Source organism: Neofelis nebulosa, chromosome 6 (genome assembly GCF_028018385.1).
Source record: "Neofelis nebulosa isolate mNeoNeb1 chromosome 6, mNeoNeb1.pri, whole genome shotgun sequence".
NCBI lineage: Eukaryota > Metazoa > Chordata > Mammalia > Carnivora > Felidae > Neofelis > Neofelis nebulosa.
In genome coordinates, this window is record NC_080787.1 from 62,508,449 (window position 1) to 62,530,487 (window position 22,039).

Genomic DNA, 22,039 nt, shown 5'->3' on the forward strand with positions numbered 1-22,039 from the left:
CTCAAGAGCCTGAGATCATGACCTGAGCCGAAGTCGGACGCCTAACCGACTGAGCCACCCAGGTGCCCCTAGACATGGGTTTTAATTAATAATAGTTTTTATTCATAGTATTCATTCATTTCTATATTAATTCCATAAATATATGTTTGCATTTTCTATATGACCGGCATTGACCTAAATACACTGAACATCCATTCTTGTTTCTCAACATATTTCCCTATATGCTAGGCACCACCTTGGGTAAAGTGGATTATGATATGCCATTTTAATACAATTATACACTGTATAATATGCGCCCATTTATTCCTTTGAATATTGTACATACATGCATAAAAAGCATCAGAAGAAGGATGCATAAGGTGATGAAGAAACATAAATCACAGAGATAATCTTTGGTCTAAAGTAAAGTGTTGTGATTTTAAAGTATCCTTTGCTGGGGCGCCTGGGTGGCTCAGTCGGTTAAGCGGCCGACTTCGGCTCAGGTCATGATCTCGCGGTCTGTAAGTTCGAGCCCCGCGTCGGGCTCTGGGCTGATGGCTCAGAGACTGGAGCCTGCTTCCGATTCTGTGTCTCCCTCTCTCTCTGGCCCTCCCCCGACTCATGCTCTGTCTCTCTCTGTCTCAAAAATAAATAAACGTTAAAAAAAATAATTTAAAAAAAAGTCCCTCTAAAAGTATCCTTTGCCAACTATTCAAGGGGCACTTAAGATAATCATATAAACATGTCAATGAGTTGAGAAGAGCAATGTCAAATTACTTTTCTTGTTATTATTAATGAAAATTAACCTACTGAACCTAAGTCATTACACTCATAAATTTATATGATGGTAGGTGTTTGGATCCAGCAAGAATGTTAAAAAGCCAATTAGTTCAAATCTTTCTTCTTGTAGTTGTGAAAAATTTATCCATTTAATGAAATTTGCCAAGGATCACTGAGATTGTTAATGGCAGTCAGTATAGTTGATGCTTTGATATATTCAAAGCACTGGCCTTGGAAAGGGAACCCTGATTCTAATTCTTCTCTAACTTATTTAGAAGTTACTGTGCCCTAGTTTTCTCATCTGTAAAATTATCAGTACTATATCTCATAGAAGAGGATTACATGTGTTCATTACTGGGAAGGTAAGTCTGCTAGCAGTCATATCATATGTGCATATGTTTGCTTGAAATAAAGTTATTGAACATGGACTTGGCAGCTATAAGTGGAGACTGATAATAGTAGTTTATTAGAAATTCAAGTAGAATGATATAATTTTTCAATATGGTTAACAAATTCTAATAAACTTCTGAATAAAACATAGTATGTACTTGATTAACATGAAAGTTTCATTCCTGGAAAATCCAATGATTATTAAAATTTTATAAAAATATTTTGTGTCAGTATGTAAAATAGAGTTAAGACACTGGCTCAGATATTTATAAAAAAAAGTTTTATATCCACATTAATATATGTTGGGACTTTTGAAAATGGTATAAACCATGGAATGCTTTTTATTGTTGTTGTTCATGGAACTATTCTGTGCGCTGAAAAATTTATAACATTCATTATCTACCACTCACCTGCTAAATGACAGCTGTTTCAACCAATTATACTGAATATTAGAATGACCCTAGAAATTTCCAAAATGTCCCCAGAATGCAAAAGCATCTCTTTGAAAATCATTGACCTAAATAAATTTCTCCAGTTTACTAAAGCACTCACCCAGTCTTGTACAAGTATCTGGAACATTTTTCATCCCAATTAATACTACAAATTTAAATGCTGATATACATGTATATATGGATACCCAGTGCAAAGATAAATTGCTACTAAACTGAAAGCTTTTCAGTGACAAGTACATCAGTTTTGTTAAAAAAAAGTCAGGAAAATTATAATGGCCCACATATATTATTTATAATTTTTAAGTGTTCTTATAATTTCATAGTACTTTTACCTTGAGAAAATAAATTGGACTAAAAGATTTCATGAATGTATTACTAACTTTATTATTAAATAAGCCAATTTGAATTATACTTAAGTTTGAAACAAGTAATGATATGATTGAAGAACAAAGCAAAACATGTCTGTTGAAAATACGGTCTCATTTATAAATACTATGATTTAAATTTTTTCATTATTTAGTGTTTTAACGGGAAATGTATTCTTGGAAGAGAAGAAATTAAATACATCACTCTACTTATTCCCCTAAGTGCTAAGACTAGGATCCATATGCCTTATATACAGTGGATGCTCCATTAATATTGTTTGACTATATAACCATCAAATGTATTTTAAAATTGAATTATGCTCAAGAGAAAGGTCATCTTAAAGGTTCTGAATAAACAGCTTCATGAAATTCCAAGTCTTAGAAGATAATTTCAAAAGTAATGCAAAAAGGTTAGACCTATAAAAAGCTATTTAGATATAATGAAGTAAAATAAAAAATCTGGCCCAGGTAGCACAAAATCATATAACATGCATACATTTTTATTGTTTGACATATGAAATTAAAGCATGAAAAGTCATAGAGCCTGAAGCTATAATATAGTCAAACTTTGACTTTATATCATAACATATGCATTGGTTTGCACCTAAAAGAAAAAAAAAAGGACACGTCAAAGATAATTGTGTATACATTAGCTAAGTTTCAACTCATGCTATAGTTGAAAATTAATTATACAAAAGTGCTTCCTTTAATGAAGTTTGTTATAATTAATTTTTGGCATGGATACAGAAAACACAATGATATCTACTTTAGAATTGCTTAAATGAATTAATGACCTCTGTATCATTTTACTCTAAAATTTAGAGACACAAGGTTATCACACTGTCCAGAGCACAATAAAAAGAAACAAAACAAAACAAAACAAACAAATATATATATATATACACATATATACATACACATATATGTATATATGTATATATTTACATATATACATATGTTATATGTATTATGTTATGCATTATATTGATATATGTATTTTATACACACTTATATGTGTCTTATATTAATTATACATATATATGTCATATTAATATACATATATATGTGTGTGTGTGTGTATGTATAAATTCAGTAGACGAAAGGATTCAACGACTAGAGAAATGTGGTTTAGTGGTTCAAAACTAATCATAAACAAACAATACATACATATATGCACACATACAGTAAGCCATATTTATATGCAGTTCAGTTTCCTTTCTTTCTTTTTTTTTCTTTTGCTTTTTTTCTGAGACTAAAATGTAACAAAACTTGCCTGGAAGCCAGAAAAGTATTCATGGCATATCCAAAAATTAAAAATAAACACAAAACAAGACATTCAAGTTCTTTAATTAGAAAAGTCATCAATATCATAGCAAACATTAAAAGTCTTAGAAATTAATAATCATCAGACTTCCTGGTTCAGAAGTAACTTAAGAAAAACCCTGATCAAAATATATTTCTGTGGCATAGTCACCTAAAGCTGTATTTATATAAGCCTCCTAACGCTACAGAAACAGGTTTTGAAACTATACTTGATTTTATCATATGCTTTTAGATTTTACACTTTAAAACAAAACTTTTGCTTATAACTGAAAAATAGTGTTTTGCTTATATTTAGCATTACATGGAAAATGTGAAAATTTAAAAAATAGATCATTAAAGAAACGAGTTTATTTTAAAGGTCCCAGAAAGAAAGCCAGAAAATTCATTGCTATAACACAAATTACTTGTATGTTTAGAAAGTGAAAATAATACTTATTTTAGCAATTTAAAACGATATTTACTTTCTAAATGATATAGAATAAACATGAGATGTGTTTTGGTAGAACTCCCTAAGGAATACGGTATAAACCTCAAGACAAGGGAAGGCATCCTGGCTATGTGCACCTTTGCCACATTCCTCAACTCTGTAACATAGACCACCTATTCAAACTGTATGTTACCATAAATGGGAGACAAAGGAGCAAACATTGGACAAAAGGCAACCCCCCTCCCTCTGCCCTTCTGTGTTCAGGGCTCAGCCTTTTGGGTCTTAGCCCGCTGAGCCCGTGCTGCCACAAAATAAAGCTGCTTCCTGGAAAGAAAACCTCAGTGTCCCAACTTTCTGTGTCTGACTTATGCTACATTTCATGGGGGCTCACCTGGGAGGCAGAAACGGTGTTTCACCTCCCTTGTCACCAGGGTACAAACCTCAGGGCACTGGGAGAGGTGAGCTCATGTGAAGCTAGTGAACTGCTTCATCTGTAGGAGACTAGCCTGGCAGGCTGGGTGAAGGCTGGGATGCACAAAAGAAACTGTGAGGCCCAGGAACCAGCTCAGGGAGCGCCACCTGTCAGACTGGTAAGAACCTGGGTTCTTTTGGCAGACCTGCCCCTAAGAGACAGAAGGGGAGCCTGATCACCTCCCAGAGTTGCCCGAGTAGTTCCATAAGGAATGAAACTGCAACTCTAAGGCACTGGGTGCTGGGCAGCAGGTTGGAGTAGCTGTGTAACTGTGCAAATGAGATGGACAGTGGAAAGGTTCCACCTGGACCTGACCAATGGCCAAAGCAAAGTGTTGAGTCCTGATCCTCTGTGGTTCCATGGCGACCTGATATGGCTTAGAGCATGTCAGACTTCCGTAGGAGTCTGATTCAGATCAGGGCTTGATATTGAACTCATCAATGCTAAGAGGCACCTGAAATATCTCTGAGAGGAGAGTGGTTGGAAAATGGAAGAAGTGAGTATGCATCCTCAACAAATTAGTCCCTCCCTTCCCCCTTTTTCATCTCTTGTGCATGAAAGTTATCCACTAGGGGTAAGAAATGGGTGGAAAGCAGAGTAAGCTGACTCCCCTAGAGTGTATGTTGAGGAATTTCATAAAGGGATATTCAGGAGATTATGGTATGAAATTAACTCCTGGAAAACTCTGGACATTCTGTGAAACTGGCCATCTTTCAGGGTCGGCTGCCCCTTCAAGGGCTCACTTGATAAGGAACTAGTTGGCCAAGTGTTGAGGGTCGTTGTGGGGGATCAAGGCCACTCCAACCAATTTTCTTGCATTGCCTATTGGCAAGAACTGGTCTTATCCCAGCCACTTTGGCTAAAAGTCTGTATTGAAGAGAACTGTAACGTTATGATGGCTCATGTCATGGCTTCCTCCAAATGCTGGCCCCAAACAGAAATACCTATACTGCTGCAGAAGCCTGAGGGAACCCCGCTGTCATATGCCCCACTGTACCCCTCACTGACACTTGTGCCTCTAGTCACCCTGGCTGCAGAAACTCTGCTGGAGCCTGCCCCTAGTCCTAAGGCCTCACCACCTCTAGTACCACCGACCTCTCCAGATGTGACTGACTCACCTGGCCCACCAGTCCTAACCACATAGATGACTCCTGGAAGGTGATTAGAAAGAAGATCAGGCCAGCGGAGACACTCCCTCCCTGCAGCAACACCAGGGAATCGTACAGATGCCACTGAGGCAAACTAGGGCTTGCTTTAGATTTGGTTTTCTCCTTTTCCATTATGTTAAGGTGGAAGTTGAGGATATTGATTGAGATCTTCTTTGTTTTTTAACATAAGCATTTGCAGCCATAATTTTTATTCTAAATACTGTCTCACCTGAGCATCTGGATGGCTCAGTCGGTTAGGCATCTGACTCTTGATTTTAGTTCAGGTCATGATCTCACAGTTTGTGAGATAGAGCCCTGCATAGGGCTCCATGCTTACAGCATGGTGCCTGCTTAGGATTCTGTCTCTCCCTCTCTCTCTATCCCTACCCTATTTACTTGCTCACTCTGTCTCTCTCAAAGCAAATAAACTGAAAAAACAAATGCTGCATTGTCTATATCCCATGAATTTTGGCATGCCATATCTTTATTTTAATTAATCTCAAATGATTTTCTATGTTCCTTGTATTTTCTTTTTGATTCAATGATATATGTCGACTATATTATTTAATTTTCACATATTTATGAATTTACTGAATAGCTTATTGTTTTTGATTCCTAATTTTATTCCATTGTAGTTAGAAAATATATTTTTATTATCATAATCCTTTTAAATATATTGCAGCTAGTATTAACATCTTGGAAAATGTTCAATGTGCTTTAGAGAAGAATGCCATTCTGCTGTTGCTGAATAGAGTGTTCTATACCTCTCTGCTAGTTCTACTTTATCTGTAGTGTTCCTCAGTTTTATATATTTGTTCATCTACCAAATGTCACATCCACTACTTAAAGTGTAGTATTGGAGTTTCCAACTATTATTGTTGAATTCACCATTTCTTTCTTCAATTCTGTCAGTTTTTGTTTTATGTATTTTGAATTTCTATTGTTAAGTACATATATGTTTATAATTGCTACATCTTCTTGTATTGATTCTTTTATAATTATAAAAGTTGTTTGTTTTCTCAATAACCATTTTTTCTTTTAAAGTCTATTTTGTCTGATATTAACATAGATATCCCAAGTTTCAATGATTGCTGATTGAATGCTATATATTTTTTTATCCTTTTACTTTCAACCCATTTGTACATTTAAATGTAGAATGTATCTCCTATGGATGGTATGTACTATGTTTATCCAGAGATTATCTAACCTGAAAACCTTTGCCTTTGGCTGGATTTTTAATCCATTTTACTTTAATGTTATTATTAATATAGTTGGATTTATTTATGTCTGCCATTCTCCTTTTTGTTATCCATATATCTCATGTCTTTTTCATATATCCATTCAGATACTACTTACTTTTGTATTAAGTAAATATTTTCTGGGGCAAATTTTAGTATCTACAGTGCTGTTTTTACTACATTATTTGAGTTATTTTCTTCACTGTTGCTCTGGAGTTTACCGTATATACCTTAACATACCAGATCTACCACATACTTAATATACCACAGATACTAATTTAATTCTTGTGTGATACAGAACATTTATTACTACATGTCTTTCTTACCCTCTTTTGTTCTCTTTTGTCCCTCTTTCGTCCTTCCTTTGTTGTTAATGTTGTTATACATAATAGAATATAATGTACATTATGTAAATAATATATAATAAGTACATATGCATATGTTTGAGATATAAATAACAATCATTTTACACAAAAAATATTATTATTAATTACTATAAAATAATTCAGGAAGCTAAAATCAAAAACACAAGAAAATAACAAGTATTGGCAAGGATGTGGAGAAAAAGGAAAACTCATGTAACTGTTGGTAAGAGTGCAAACTGGTGCGGCCACTTTGGAAAACAGTATGGAGATTCCTCAAAAATGTAAAAATAGAATTACTATATGATCCAGTAATTCCACTATTGTGTATTTACCTAAGGAAAACAAAAACACTAATTCATAAAGATATATGAACCCCTGTGTTTAGTACAGCATTATTTACAACAGCCAAGATATGTAAGCAACCCAAGTGTCCATTGATAGATGGATTATGAAGATGTGGCATTAGAGAGAGAGAGAGAGAGAGAGAGAGAGAGAGATCTCAGAATATTACTCAGACATAAAAAAGAATGAAATATTTCCATTTACAACAATTTGGATGGACGTAGAAGGTATAATGCTAAGAGAAACAAATCAGTCAGAGAAACACAAATACCATATGATCTCACATAGGGAATTTAAGAAACAAACAAAATAAAAAGCAGCCAACAATGACAGGGGCACCTGGGAGCTCAGTCAGGTAAGTATCCGACTCTTGGTTTCAGCTCAGGTCATGATCTCACAGTCCCTGAGTTCAAGTCCCATGTCAGACTCTGCACTGACAGCCCAGAGCCTGTTTGGAATTCTCTCTCTTTCTCTCTCTTTCTGCCTTCTCCCACCCTCTCTTTCTCTCAAAAATAAATAAACAATTTTATTAAAAAGCAACAAACACCACCACCAACAACAACAAAACTCTTAAATATAGGAAAGAAACTTGTGTTTGCCAGAAGGGGGGTGGGAGGGGGTTATGTGAAATTCATAAAGGTAATTAAGAGTATACTTTTCTTGGTGAGCAGTAGAAATGCATGGAATTGTTGAATCATTAAAAAATGAATTATGGCTTATCAGTACAATTATAACTTTTTGATAAGGAGATGATATTCTTTGTTCAAATGATTCATAAATACCTGGATCTATTAATTTCATCTTTATAAATAGCTTCATGTTGACACCCACTTTCTTGATAATCAGTTGTATTTTCCAGAGACGTTTTTCCAGGCCATCTTGGAATACATAGACACCAATATCCCTTATTTCCTTCTTCAGTCAAACAATTGCATTCATTTGCATGCATCTATAAAGTATTTAAAAAAAAGAGTTTTGTAAATATTCATCACATTACAATACTACAATCATCTCAAAGTTTGAATTTCATGCTTTCCTTTATGCATTAAATTCATGTATTCCTTTAGCAAAGGTAAAATAAACTGTTTTGGTTAATATCAAAATCAGTTTTAAAAAGTCATATTGTTTATTTATTGACAAGAATACATAAATTGTATAAAGTAAAATAAATCAACATCTATTATTCAATTGTTTTAAAATATCTTAGTGTAATTTGTATCAAAATTTTATAGAGGCGCCTGGGTGGCTCAGTCGGTTGAGCATCAGACTTCGGCTCAGATCGTGATCTCACGGTCTGTGAGTTCGAGCCCCGCATCAGGATCTGTGCTGACAGCTCGGAGCCTGGAGCCTGTTTCATATTCTGTGTCTCCCTCTCTCTCTGACCCTCCCCCTTCATGCTCTGTTTCTCTCTGTCTCAAAACAATAAATAAACGTTAAAATTTTTTAAAAAAATTTTTAGATGTAGCTTACATGTTAACTGATGTGATGGAAATAGCATTATACTAATAACCATATCCATGGAAAAACTGTTTTCTGTATCCCTAAATAATTTTTCTTCATGAGTGATTTATTGGATTCATTTATTGAATTCATTCATTGAATTCATCCATTCATTTATTGGATTGATATAACATTTTAATGTATCCCTTATAAGAAATGAATTAAATAAAATCTTTAACACATTTTTATTTCATATATGCATGGAAGTCATAATTTTACCTGTTTAAAAATATATTTCATTTTAACCATTTTGGAGGTCTTCCACAAACATGTCCAGTGTATTTACCTTAAGGAGTACGTAAAGTTTGTTGCCAGGGAAGTGCAACTCTCATGGACAGCTTAAACACAAGCATATCTTTTCCAACTACGCTGTTTATACTTATTTCCCATCAATGGCTACAATGATTAGAAATTTAGTTTCATGGTCTAGTCCTTTGGTGATAGATAAATGATTTATACAGATCTAGTCTGTTGGGTAAGAGTCAACTGATAATCTGTTTCTCCATTTTTCTATTTGGAGCTCATATCACTTAATAATTTTTAGTCTACTGGGAAGGAGACCATCTCTTTGACATGGATAGATTTTTTTTTCAAATGCAATTCACCCTTAACTCATGGCTAAAATACAAAATCAATCTCTAAGCTTTCTCTATATTTGTCTGAATGTCTAAGTATTTATACTTTAGAAAAAAAAAATTATCCCTCACTGTTTGAATGCATAATCATTTTCTATATGCAGAGGGTATTTGTAGTAAATTTTCTTAAAGAGGCCCTGTTAGAATTTGCCTACAAAGTTAAAGTTAAATTAGCATTTACATAAGAATAATTATAGCATTTTATGGCACTTTTATTATTCTCTCCATATATATGTATAATAATATATGTATATGTACATTCATATGTGAACATACTATTATTGTGATTGCACTTTATCCTCAATTACATTAGCGTGTCATTTTTATAAACAAGGATATTATATTTTCATTACTTTGCAAAATTATCAAATTGGAGATTAACTTTTGTATATTTTAACCAATAAATTTTATTAAAATTCACCAATTGTTCTGATATACTATAGAAAAATACAATACACAAATTTTCCTTCTTCAACATGACTAGAAAATACAAAATACCAAAACTTCAAATTACCCAGAAGTGGAATATACATAAACACAAGTGATTAATGATTTTATTTTTACTCCTTGTTGGTCTGTACTGTTTTGTAGAGATCGTATTGGACAGTTTGAATGTGCGTGTCTTCCATTATCTTGTTTACTTTTGAATTCCTTTTAGTTGATTCGGTTTAATTATGAAAGCAATACAATTAATCCTATTCTAAAATCCAATCCCTCTTGTGTTCTGTATACACACACACACACACACGCACATTTTTTGATTTCTTGTAATAAGCTTTACAGTATTTTTTGTATTTTTCTTCTTTTTTTTTAAAGTTTGTATTTTAATTCTAGTTAGTTAACATACAACATTATATTAGTTTCATGTGTACAATATAGTAACTTAACACTTCCATACATCACCCTGTGTTCATCACAATAAATGCACTCCTGAATCCTCATCACCTGTTTAGCCCATCCCCCCACCCACCTCCTCTCTGGCAAACATCAGTTTGTTCTCTATAGCTAATAATCCGCGGGGCGCCTGGGTGGCGCAGTTGGTTAAGCCTCCGACTTCAGCTCAGGTCATGATCTCGCGGTCCGTGAGTTCGAGCCCCGCGTCGGGCTCTGGGCTGATGACCTGGAGCCTGCTTCCGATTCTGTATCTCCCTCTCTCTCTGCCCCTCCCCTGTTCATGCTCTGTCTCTCTCTGTCTCAGAAATAAATAAAAACGTTAAAAAAAAAAAAAGAATCTGTTTTGGGGAGCCTGGGTGGCTCAGTTGTTTAAGTGACTGACTCTTGATTTTGGCTCAAGTTTATATAGGCTTGGGTCATGATATCATGGTTCCTGAGATGGAGCCTGGCATGGGGCTCTGCACTAATAGTGTGGGGCCTGCCTGGGATTCTTTCTCTGCCTCACTCTCTGCTCCTTCCCCACATATACATGTGCTCTCTTTCTCTCTCTCTTAAAATAAATTAAAAAATAAATATTTTAAAAAGAACCTGTTTCTTGGTTTGCCTCTCTTTCTCTCTCTTTCCCCCCCTTTGCTTATTTGTTTTGTTTCTTAAATTCCACATATGACATTTATCTTTCTCTGACTTATTTTGCTTAGCATAATACTTTCTGGGTCCATTCATGTCATTGAAAATAGAAAGAGTTTATTTCTTTAATGGCTGCGTAACATTCCACTCTATGTATATAAAGCCCATCGTCTTCATCCATTTATTAGTCGATGGATATTTGGGCTATTTCTATAATCTGGCTATTGTAGATAATGCTGCTATAAACATTGGAGTGCATGTATTCCTTTGAGTTTTTGTATTCTTCGGGTAAATACCTAGTAGTGCAATTGCTGAATTGTAGGGTAGTTCTATCTTTAACTTTTTGAGGAAACTCCATACTGTTTTCCACAGAGGCTGCCCCAGTTTACATTCCCACCAACACTGTAAGAGGGTCCCCCTTTTTCCACATCCTCACCATCATCTGTTGTTTCTTGTGTTGTTGATTTTAGCCATTCTGACAGGTGTGAGGTGATAGTTCACTGTGGTTAGACTTGTATTTCCCTGATGATCATTGGTGTTGAGTATGTTTGCATGTGTCTGTTGGCCATCTGGATGTCTTCTTTGGAAAAGTGTCTATTCATGTCTTCTGCCCATTTTTTAATTGGATTATTCATTTTGGGGGTGTTATGTTTTATATTGTACTTGTATATTATTATGTTTATCAATGTAATTTAAGCACGCACAGTCCTAGGGTGCCTGTGTGGCTCAGTCAGTTGAGTGTCCCACTCTTGAATTTGGCTCTGGTCATAATCTCTGGGTTGTGGGATTGAGGCCTGTGAACAGCGCTGCACTGAGTGTGGTGCCTTCTTAAGATTCTCTCTCTGCTCACACATTCCCTCTCTAAAAAGATTAAAATAATAAAATAAAATAAAATAATAATAAAATAAAATAAAATAAAATAAAATAAAATAAAATAAAATAAAAAGCATGCACAGTCCTATTAAACTCCTTTCAGGGAGTAAATTACATGGGTTTTCAAAATAGTGGAAGAAGACTAGGCTGCACAGTCAATATAGTGCCTCAGGACAGAGACATTTTATATGCTTACCCCCTTCTTGCTATTCAGACTTTGACCCTGTATCTCTGACAGCAGCTTCTGCACTTATTTTCTCCACTTGTAACACCTGCCCCATCTTCCATTTGGTTATGTTGTTTGTTTCAGGGGCCTAGTCAAGAGTTCATAGATTGATCCTTTGGCTCATGCAAATTTTCTAAGAACTAATGCTTCTCAAATATTGGGTTTCTATAGCTTTTTTGTTTGTTTGTTTGCATCTTTTCCGTATAGTTTGGGATGATTCAATACAATATAAGAAGAAAAGTAAACACTACCACCTAAACACACTCAAAGCCTAGAGTCTGTGAAGATCTGTATATGCTTAATTCTCTATTTCTACTGAAAAATACAAAGGAATGCATACTTTACTGTTTTATGATGAAGAGAAAAATATCATACACTAAAGAGTTATTTTTAGTTATTAACAATCTAGGTCACTAAATAATACATAATCAAAGCTTAGAAAGAAAACAATGTTTTAACAACAAGGAATAATAGTGCAGAATTCAGACTATGGCAAAGTATTATTTCCTATAAATATACACTTTTATTTTTTGCTTTATTTTCAAAATAATTATTTCTGGGATTTAGAAAAGTGTGAAAGAACTAAAAGAAAACTTGGCTAGTAAATATTCCTCAAAATAATATTTCAAAAAAATATTATCCTTTGTGTAAGGGCTATCATATGAACACCTAAATTACATTGAAAGCTTTGTTAAGACTCTTTTATTATATGTTGAAGATGATTAATTTTTCTTTACTGAAATTATTTACTATATCTAACAACTATTGCAAGTAATTCCTGCAATTGAAAAATTCTTAATTTGATATTTCAACAGAGTCTCTCATCTTTTCATATAGTCTAGTCCTCTAATAAAATTTTACTTTTCTATAATTAAATTTAGGCATAAGAAAAAGTCTCTCAGAAAAACTTATAATACAGTAAATTTTATCAGTGGGTACATACAAATCTGAATCCACATTACACATCCAGAGAAAAGATTTCTTAATTTTTGAATATATGGGAAATCAAGAAATCTACTTAAAAGAGTTCCTCAACCCTCTGAAATTTTGTGCAAAACATTGTGATTGTGCATAAGTTATTGTGAGGAAACTGTTCCTAGCCTTCATCAAATTTTCAAGGGACTCTGATAAAAAAAAGAAAGAATGGTTGAAATCTACTCATGTATGCCCAAGATAAGAGTAACAGAAATTACTTGAAAGTTCAGCACTTATATGTATTTATCTATGATTACTATTACTATTATATTAATAATATATCATGATCAACTTATAATAATAAACATAATTATATTACAATTATTAATAATATTGACAATCAATTAATAACATTTGTAATTACACAAACATCCAATATTAAAAAAGTACATAAAAATGGAATAAGATTTTACTCTATTCTTGATAATTAAATAATGTTTGTTTGATGAGGGCTTGTAATACAATCAAAAATCTTGGCAATGGATGATCTTTTCTTCCCAAGGAGAAAAGAAATAAAACTTATGGAAATTCTTTTTTGTCTTTAAAGAGAGAGAGAGAGAGCACTGTATGCACACAAGAGCAACCAGGGAGAGACACAGAGAAAGGGAGAGAGAGAAACTTAAGCAGGCTCACACCCAGCATGGAGCCATATGTGGGGCTTGATCCCACAACGGTGAGATCATGACCTGACACAAAATCAAGAGTTGGATGCTTAACCGACTGAGTCACCCAGGTGCCCCGAAACCTATGGAAATACTTTTTATGGGAATTCATTATTACTGATGTAGGTATCTAACATAATACTACATTCAAAATTAACTTTGGCTGAATGGAATTTAAGCTACACGAACAATATTCACAACATACTTCACAAAATGGTTTGTATATATAAGTAAATGACTAAGTAATGCTGTCATTTCATGGAAAATCATATTTTTGTATATATTATTTTTCTACTTCTATATTATATTAGTTGAGTTACTTAGTAAAGAGATTCTAAAGGGGAGAAAGTCTAAGACCTAAAAGACATATTTACCATTTTTTGACCCTTGTTAATGAAACAGAGCTGGAAAGAGACTTCACCTATAGGAGCAAGTGACTTCTTTATAAGATATGTAGAAATCTGGATTCTTAGAAAAGTATTCATCAAAGTAAAAATTGCACCTAAGTTCAAAAAGCAAGAAAGACTTTATTCAAAACTATTTCAAAAGAAGGGAGAGATGGAACTCAACTTTGCTGAAACAAGACAGGAAAGATCTTAAGTGCTGGTATTAGCTAGGGAAAAAGTACTGGAGGAAATTAAAGGAGAGATTGATCAATGAAATGTGTAAAGTACATTCATTGAGCTATCCTTGAGTTTGCAAGGGTTTTGGTTTGTTAGGAGGCTTTCTGTGTTTGCTAACTGGTACCCACTGCAGTTAGGCTCCTACTCTCTCACTGGATATTAACATTTACATTTCTCCTTCAACGTTTACATTTGAAAGAAATAGTTCCTAGGTCCTTGAGGAAGACATTTCCTGGGCCCTAAAACTGGCCAGAGGCTGAGAGTAGATTTGCATATATTTCAAAGAAGCAGATAAAGAACTTACTGTTGCGAATTTTATGAAGTAAATGCTCCAAGTAAAAGGAGGTCAGGGATCTATAGTCAAGAAGAAGCCTATCTAAAGTTCAGTTAAGCTGAGGGGAACATTAAGAATGTCTTGGTCATATTCTTAGTTAAATAAAAATATATCTGGATGAATTTATCTGGTCCAAATTTATCTGGGCTTAAACCTAGTAAAAAATATTGAAATAATTAAATTTGGTAAAGGTCTTTCTTATTCCAAATTTTAGTGTCCCTCTGTGTCTTCCACGTTTATTTTTATTATTTTTTAAAATTTTATTTATTTTTGATAGACAGAGAGAGACAGAGCACAAGTCGGGGAGGGGCAGAGTGAGACAGAGACACAGAATCCAAAGCAGGCTCCAAGCTTTCATCACAGAGCCCGATGCAGGGCTTGAACTCACAAACCGCGAGATTATGACCTGAGCCAAAGTAGGAAGCTTAACCGACTGAGCCACCCAGGTGTCCCTCTTCCACGTTGTTTTAAAAGCATCCTCTGTCACCAGTAACTCATAATTAATCTCATAACCTTTTTGTAGCAAGTGTGTAAAAAAAATAAGCTCACTTCTATATATGTGCTTTCTTTCCAAAAGTGTTTGCATTTAAAAGGACCTGAGAGAGGACATTTTTTAATGCAAAGAAATGAAAAAATTACTTTAGAATTTCAGTCTTTGATGATGGGAATTCAAGTGAACCAAATTTTTTGTCCTATATTTAAAAATACTGAGAAAAAAAACATATATATATGTGTGTGTGTGTGTGTGTGTGTGTGTGTGTGTATAAATTTCCTCTTTGCTCCATGAAATACTTTTTCTTGAAAGTATGACTGTGAACCAACTAACATAAGTATTTACCAAGCATAACAGTTTGTTCATCAACCTCATTTTAAGACTCTCATCCCATTATGTCCACCAGTACAAGGCTTTATTCATGAACTCTAACTGAACCTTACAAGTACCCATTCCCTACAAGTAAGGCTCTAGAGCATATTAACATCCGTCCATAAATTCTCCCTTCTGAGACACTAGTAAGACTGACTCTATTAGGTGTTGTTTTCCATTACTATGTTAAATCTAAGAGAATTAGTTTCTCTTGATCAATAGAACTGTCTAGTGGTCTTTTGGAGGATCAGCAGTGAACAAACACAAAATTCTGCAAAGATCTAATTAAAATACCCTCAATAACAAAGTTCACAACCCTAGACTGCAAGTGGTGCACTATTCTGGGACCACTGGACACTTGTCTCTCCAACTATGACAGTGACATAGTTATAGTATCAGGTCTGAACTCCAATTTATTTTCATCACATTCCCAAATGCTATTTATTTATTTTTTCCTCTTAAGAATAAGAAAACACTTTAGGAATCCTTTGATTATGTGATCCAATTTGATCCAGAGAGAAAGGAAATTTCTTTCAACATGACTTCCTCTGCTAAGTGTAAGAGTATGTCTACTGTAAGAGGACAAGTATTGCTCCCACAATTTCATCATCCACATGACTTAAATAAACAATGAGTTCAGAAATCACAGCTATCTGCATTCCTTGAACAAATTATTCCTTGAGTCACCTTTCCAAAATCTTGTAAAAACTTTTCTGTGGCTATCAGTTTAGACGGACTGCTCTTTGGTAGGTTTAGAGACATGACATTGAACAGGCACCTATGTACCTATGTTAAGTTTTCATGGGGTCTTCTCAGTCTCACAGGCTTCAACACCACACATCCCTCCCTTTATATTGTAAGTCAGGTACACATCTCTGTAATTGCTATAATTTCTCAAAGGACAATCTGAAATTGCAGTGGCCACTCTGGGGAAATTTTGACATGAACAAGATTGTTCATTTGACAGAAACATTAGAACAAAAAGAGAAAAACTCTCATGAGGAGACTCTCCGTCCTGTGTGTCTAATAGAGAGATTACTCTGTTTAATGCACAAGAACCCCTCTTGCATTTTCATACTTCTGGGATTAATAAGCACTAGATTTTTAATTATATACCCCTATGGAATTATTAAGGATATGAGTTATTGTTTAAACTATCTGGAATAATAACTTGTGTGTGTGTGTGTGTGTGTGTGTGTGTGTGTGAATGAGTTTTTTCTCCATTTAAGTCTCTACTGGTCTTTGAAGATAGAAGATAATTAACCTTTAAAATTAAGTCATGATTTTATATTCGCCTAAAGCTAGCACTCTTCATCTCTTCATTTTTGCTCTTTCTTCCTTTCTTTTTTGCTTGGGAAATTTTTAAAATTAATATTAATCATAAATACATTTCCTATCATTATATGTACATTCTAAGACTATTGTTCAGATAAACAGTCAAAAAATGAAAAGGAAAATGATTAACTGTACCTCGTTTATATGTTTTTCCTTTGCCAAAAATTTAACAAAGCAGAAAATGTGTACCTGGTGTGTAATATAATTAGTCTTTTAGATGAAAAGAAAATTACACACTTAGAGTTTGGGCATAATTCAAAAGTCTTGATTTTTTAAATACATGAACACCGAGGTTTACTTATATTAAAAAGAGCTTATTTGATTTCCCAATAAATAAATTAATCTTTAGGCAAATTAGAATGATTTAATATAACTTTTCAAGAACTGGTCTATCATTATTTTTTTAGATTGTTTATTATTATAAAAATATCAAATAGAAATAATTGAATTTTTAATAGTGGGTATCATTTAAAAGCACTTAGTCTTGTGAATTCTTATTGATTCTACTATGGTTATTTGCTTTTATTTAGTTTTATTTTTTTTTTTTTTTATTGAGAGAGAGAGAGAGAGCGAGCGAGCATGCATGAGTGCAGGAGAGTGGCAGAGGGAGAGACTGAATCTCAAGCAGGCTCCATGCTCAGTTCAGAGCCCAATGTGGGGCACCATCCCACAACCCTGAGATCATGACCTGAGCTGAAATCCAGAGTTGGATGCTCAACCAGCAGAGCCACCCAGGCGGCCCTGGTTCTACTACATTTATGTACTACAATGTTTTTTCTGATGACACTACAAACCAAAAGGACTTAACATGATGGTGCAAATTGCAATTTCCAAATCTTTGGTTAACATCAAGACCGTACACTGATATTAAATTGAAATAACAAAGAATCATTGGATAGTTGAGCAATTTTAGAATCAGAAAAATATACAAATATTAATCTATAAACATAATTTTATTTTATATTTTAAAGTTTATTTATTTATTTTGACAGGGAGAGAGAATGAGAGAGAGCATGAGCAGTGTAAGGGCAGAGAGAGACAGAAAGAGAGAACTCCAAGCAGGCTCCTCACAGTCAGTGCAGAGTCCAATGAGGGGCTCAACAATCTACAAACCGTGAGATCATGACCTGAGATGAAACCAAGAGTTGGACACCTAACCAACCGAGTCACCCAGATGCCCCAAAGAATCTCTAAATATAATTTTAAGTTATCCTTTTTCCTTACAGAGTGAAAAACTGAGACATACAAATGTTGTTAAATGATGTATATTTATGTTTATACATGTATATTTATGTTTATTTTGCCTAACAAAAAAGTTGTCAAATTATATAAAATGTGTGATCATGAAAAAATAAGCTAGCTAAAAGTTATTGGATTGGTATATTTGTGTTTTCTCTTGAGTCTAAAAAAACAAAGTAGTTATTTTATTTAAAGTTGGTGATTATTTTAGTTTTTCAAGTTTATTCATTTATTTTGAAAGACACAGAGACAGCATGCAAGCAGGGGAAGGGCAGAGAGAGAGTGGACAGAGGATCTGAAGCTGGCTCTGTGGTGAAAGCAGAGACCCTGATGTGGGGCTCGAACTCACAAACCTTGAGATCATGGCCTGAGCCAAAGCCAGACATTTAAGCAACTGAGCTACCCAAGCACCCCAAGATTGTAATTATTTCAAAAGAATACAGAGAAATAGAAATGTGTATACAAGATAACTATGATTTGCTTGCTTGTTTCCTAAAAGAAGGTAAATTTAATACATAATGTTCTTTTATGTGCTGATAAAGTTAAATATATCTTAAAGATAAAAAACTTTAATCATTTATGTGCATAGTCATGTATCTGTGAATGGCTAAATACATACATGTAAAACTATATGAAGCTTAATACATATGTTTATGAATGTGTATATACATCCATATATATACATACATATATATCTATACAAAATATATGTTTATGAGAGCATAAGTGAAATTAAAAGTTCTGAGAAATTGACATCTGTTTGCTTGTATTTGTAATGCCTTTCTAGACGGTTCTTTTTTGAAGTAAACTGACTTGTATTATTTCTTATAATATTAGCTCAGTATTAATGGATTTATTTATAATGAAAAGTTTATGAATCTTTTCTCAAAATTTTATACAAAATATATCAAACATAAAATTATAATATGGTTTTTGTTTCTATAAAATAACCAGATTAGGTTATGTCCAGACAAGAGGGGTTACAAATACTCTGTTAATTCTCTAAACTTTTTGGAAAACTCCCCAATCTTTTTGACAAAAAGGATTTTTATTTCTTTATAATTAGGATTCAGGGTACCTGGGTTGCTCAGTCGGTTAAAGGTCGAACACTTCATTCCAGCTCAGGTCATGATCTCATGGTTTGTGAGTTCAAGCCTCTCATGGGGCTCCATGCCTACAGTGTGGAGCTTGCTTGGGATTCTCTCTTTCAAAATAAATTTTAAAAAATAAAATTAAGATTCCAAATTTTGTGTTTCTTATTGTTATTTGTTTGATAATATTATCTAATTTGTATAAGATGTAGGTGAAATAGGGAAAAAGAGAGCCATTCTTTGAATTCTTGCCTTAGGCCCCTAATTTAAGGGGTAAAGTTACCCAGAGATTGGAAATCTCCCATAGATATAGATGTTTTTATTTATTTTTGAGAGAGAGAGAGAGAGAGAGAGAGAGAGAGAGCATGAGTGGGGGAGGGGAAGAGAGAGAGGGAGACAGAATCCAAAGAAGGCTCCAGGCTCTGAGCTGTCAGCACAGACCCCAATGCAGGGCTTGAACTCATGAACCACGAGATAATGACCTGAGCGGAAGTTGGACGCTCAACCGAGCCACCCAGGCGCCCCCTGGAAATATCCTGGAGATTTAATTATGATCTTTAAACAAAAAGGTGATATAATCACAACTGTTTGAGAGACTTAGTCAGCAAATTGTAGCATAAATGGAACACAAAAAGACTACATATAAAATGATAAATCTCTTTATTACCTGTCTATATTATAAATACAAAAAGTGCTAGACAGTTAGGCAATAGCAAGGAGGGATAAAGCAGACACTGACCATAGCCTAGCAGCTACCCCCTGAGAGTTAAGAACAATAGCTTAAGAACCTCCTCTAAGGGCTAACAGAACAGGAAAGGCCTAGCCACAGAGCAGGCTCAAAAGCCACAGAGGACTTCCAAGAGCTGAGCATGTGCACAAAAGATGCAACTTGACCTTACAGTCAGAGAAACTTCTCATTAGAAACTCACAAATATACAATTCATAAATATATACAATTATAACAAAAGGCACCATGGGCGGCATGTGTGCAGAAGCCAAAATGTCATATAACCACCGTCAATCAAAAATCTCAATCAATATGAGGTTATATTTAAGCTACACACATCTTGAACACTGAATTTGCAAATTTAACAATTTTAGCTTTTTTTTCAAATCAGAATATTATGAGTTAAAGAGACAAATAAGGAATTATATTACCTCCATTTTTCCTTGACATAGAAAACAAAATACATAACGGAGATCTTCAGATGTGTTCACATAGACAGCATCTTCAGTCCAGTTCGCAGAGAGAAAGAAGTAGACATCAACAGCCACTTCACATTTTTCATCTTCAGATCCTTTCAAAGGGATGAAAAATTAAATAATCTTTCACAAAATTAAATTTACATTAAATTAGTAAAGACAGTTGTCAAGGGTGCCTAGGTGGCTCAGTTGGTTAAGCATCCAACTTCAGCTCAGGTCATGACCTCGTGGTTTGTGAGTTTGAGCCCCCCATCAGGCTCTGTGCTGACATCTCAGAGCCTGAAGCCTGCTTCACATTCTGTGTCTCCCTTTCTCTCTGCCCTTCGCCTGCTTGCACTCTGTCTCTCTCTGTGTCTCAAAAATAAATAAATAAAAATTTAAAAAAGACAGTTGTCAAATTACTAGGTAAGATCAATTTGAGAACATCTACCACAAAATAAGTTTCTATGTGAATAGAATACTAAATTTGAAAAAGACCTAAAGTAGAATAAGGCTGAACTCTAATGTCAAATAAATTTCTAATTAATGGTTATAAAGATGACTTAATACATACAAATACAATACATTTTGCATAAAAAGTACTTTTATTCTTTATATACATTGCTGCATAAGGAATCATTTGAAAATATATTTGGAAAACATCCTTAGAATATTTATAATAGAAACATTATTAGCATGTCATCACAGCCCTCTCATTGAAAAGAAGGGAGTGTGCTTATGTGAGAGTGTCAGTAGAGATATAGATAAACATATGCATACATATACATATATAATTTAGCTACTTTGAACTCTGTTAGACATACTATCTGCGATACAATAAAAAATGACATTGCAAGAAAGCAAAACAAAATGACCTATATTCAAGTGGAAACAGTAAAAAACAGATGACCCAGACTTAGAATTATATCAAGATTACAAAATATTTATGATAAATGTGTTGAAGTATCTATAGAAAAAGATTAATATAATTGGTAAACAGAGAATAAGGGAATGAGAGATTTGGAAACAAAATCTAAACAAACAAATCAGATATCCCAGAATTGTGGAGAGAAAGGAACTAATTATGCTAAGCTGAGAACCTATTATTTTTTATTAATGGTGTAATATTCCCAGGTACTGAAACAGCACAGGAGACTGGATATAGTTTCTTTTAAACATAACTAAACCTCCTAGTAAAGGGACCAATAAAATTTATTAGGTAGATAATATTTGCCCACAGAATCCTAGTAAATAGTCCAATTTTAGAATTGCTTATGGTTAACAAACCTAAAGTCTATTGTTTGTGAGGCATGACTTTCCAGAAAATATTATGTAGGCTATGCAACTTACAACTGAATTGTAAAGTAGAGATGGTTCACAAGCTGAAATCTTCCTGCCATGTGCAAACTTATTTAGACATCTTATGTATAACTTTGGAAAAGAAGAAGCTAGGAAGCCTTGCAGAACATTCCAAACATTTTCAACCTTACCAAAGTAATTTAACTGCTAATAACTTTTGACATTATAAAAATTATTACTAAATTAGTCATAAAGTAATCAATGCGTGAGATTATCAGAACAGCCACACAAGAAGAAAATATTAGTAACTTTCATGATGTCAATAAAAATCATATCTTCAATGTGCTGAGATAAAATAACTCAAACTTGGCTATGCTAGCCTATATAATCAATTGATA

The 22,039-nt window shown here is 33.9% G+C and overlaps 1 protein-coding gene across 1 annotated transcript in view; it reads right to left on the bottom strand.

The window, feature by feature from the left end:
- The window catches only part of LOC131514403 (protein eyes shut homolog), a 376,531-nt gene that overhangs the window by 2,728 nt on the left and 351,764 nt on the right, over positions 1-22,039 (bottom strand). The window contains exons 8-9 of the mRNA XM_058734359.1: positions 20,319-20,458; positions 8,064-8,230 (exon numbers count right to left, since the gene is read on the bottom strand). Coding sequence (XP_058590342.1) covers positions 8,064-8,230; positions 20,319-20,458 — 307 coding nt within the window. The remainder of the gene's footprint in view (positions 1-8,063; positions 8,231-20,318; positions 20,459-22,039) is intronic.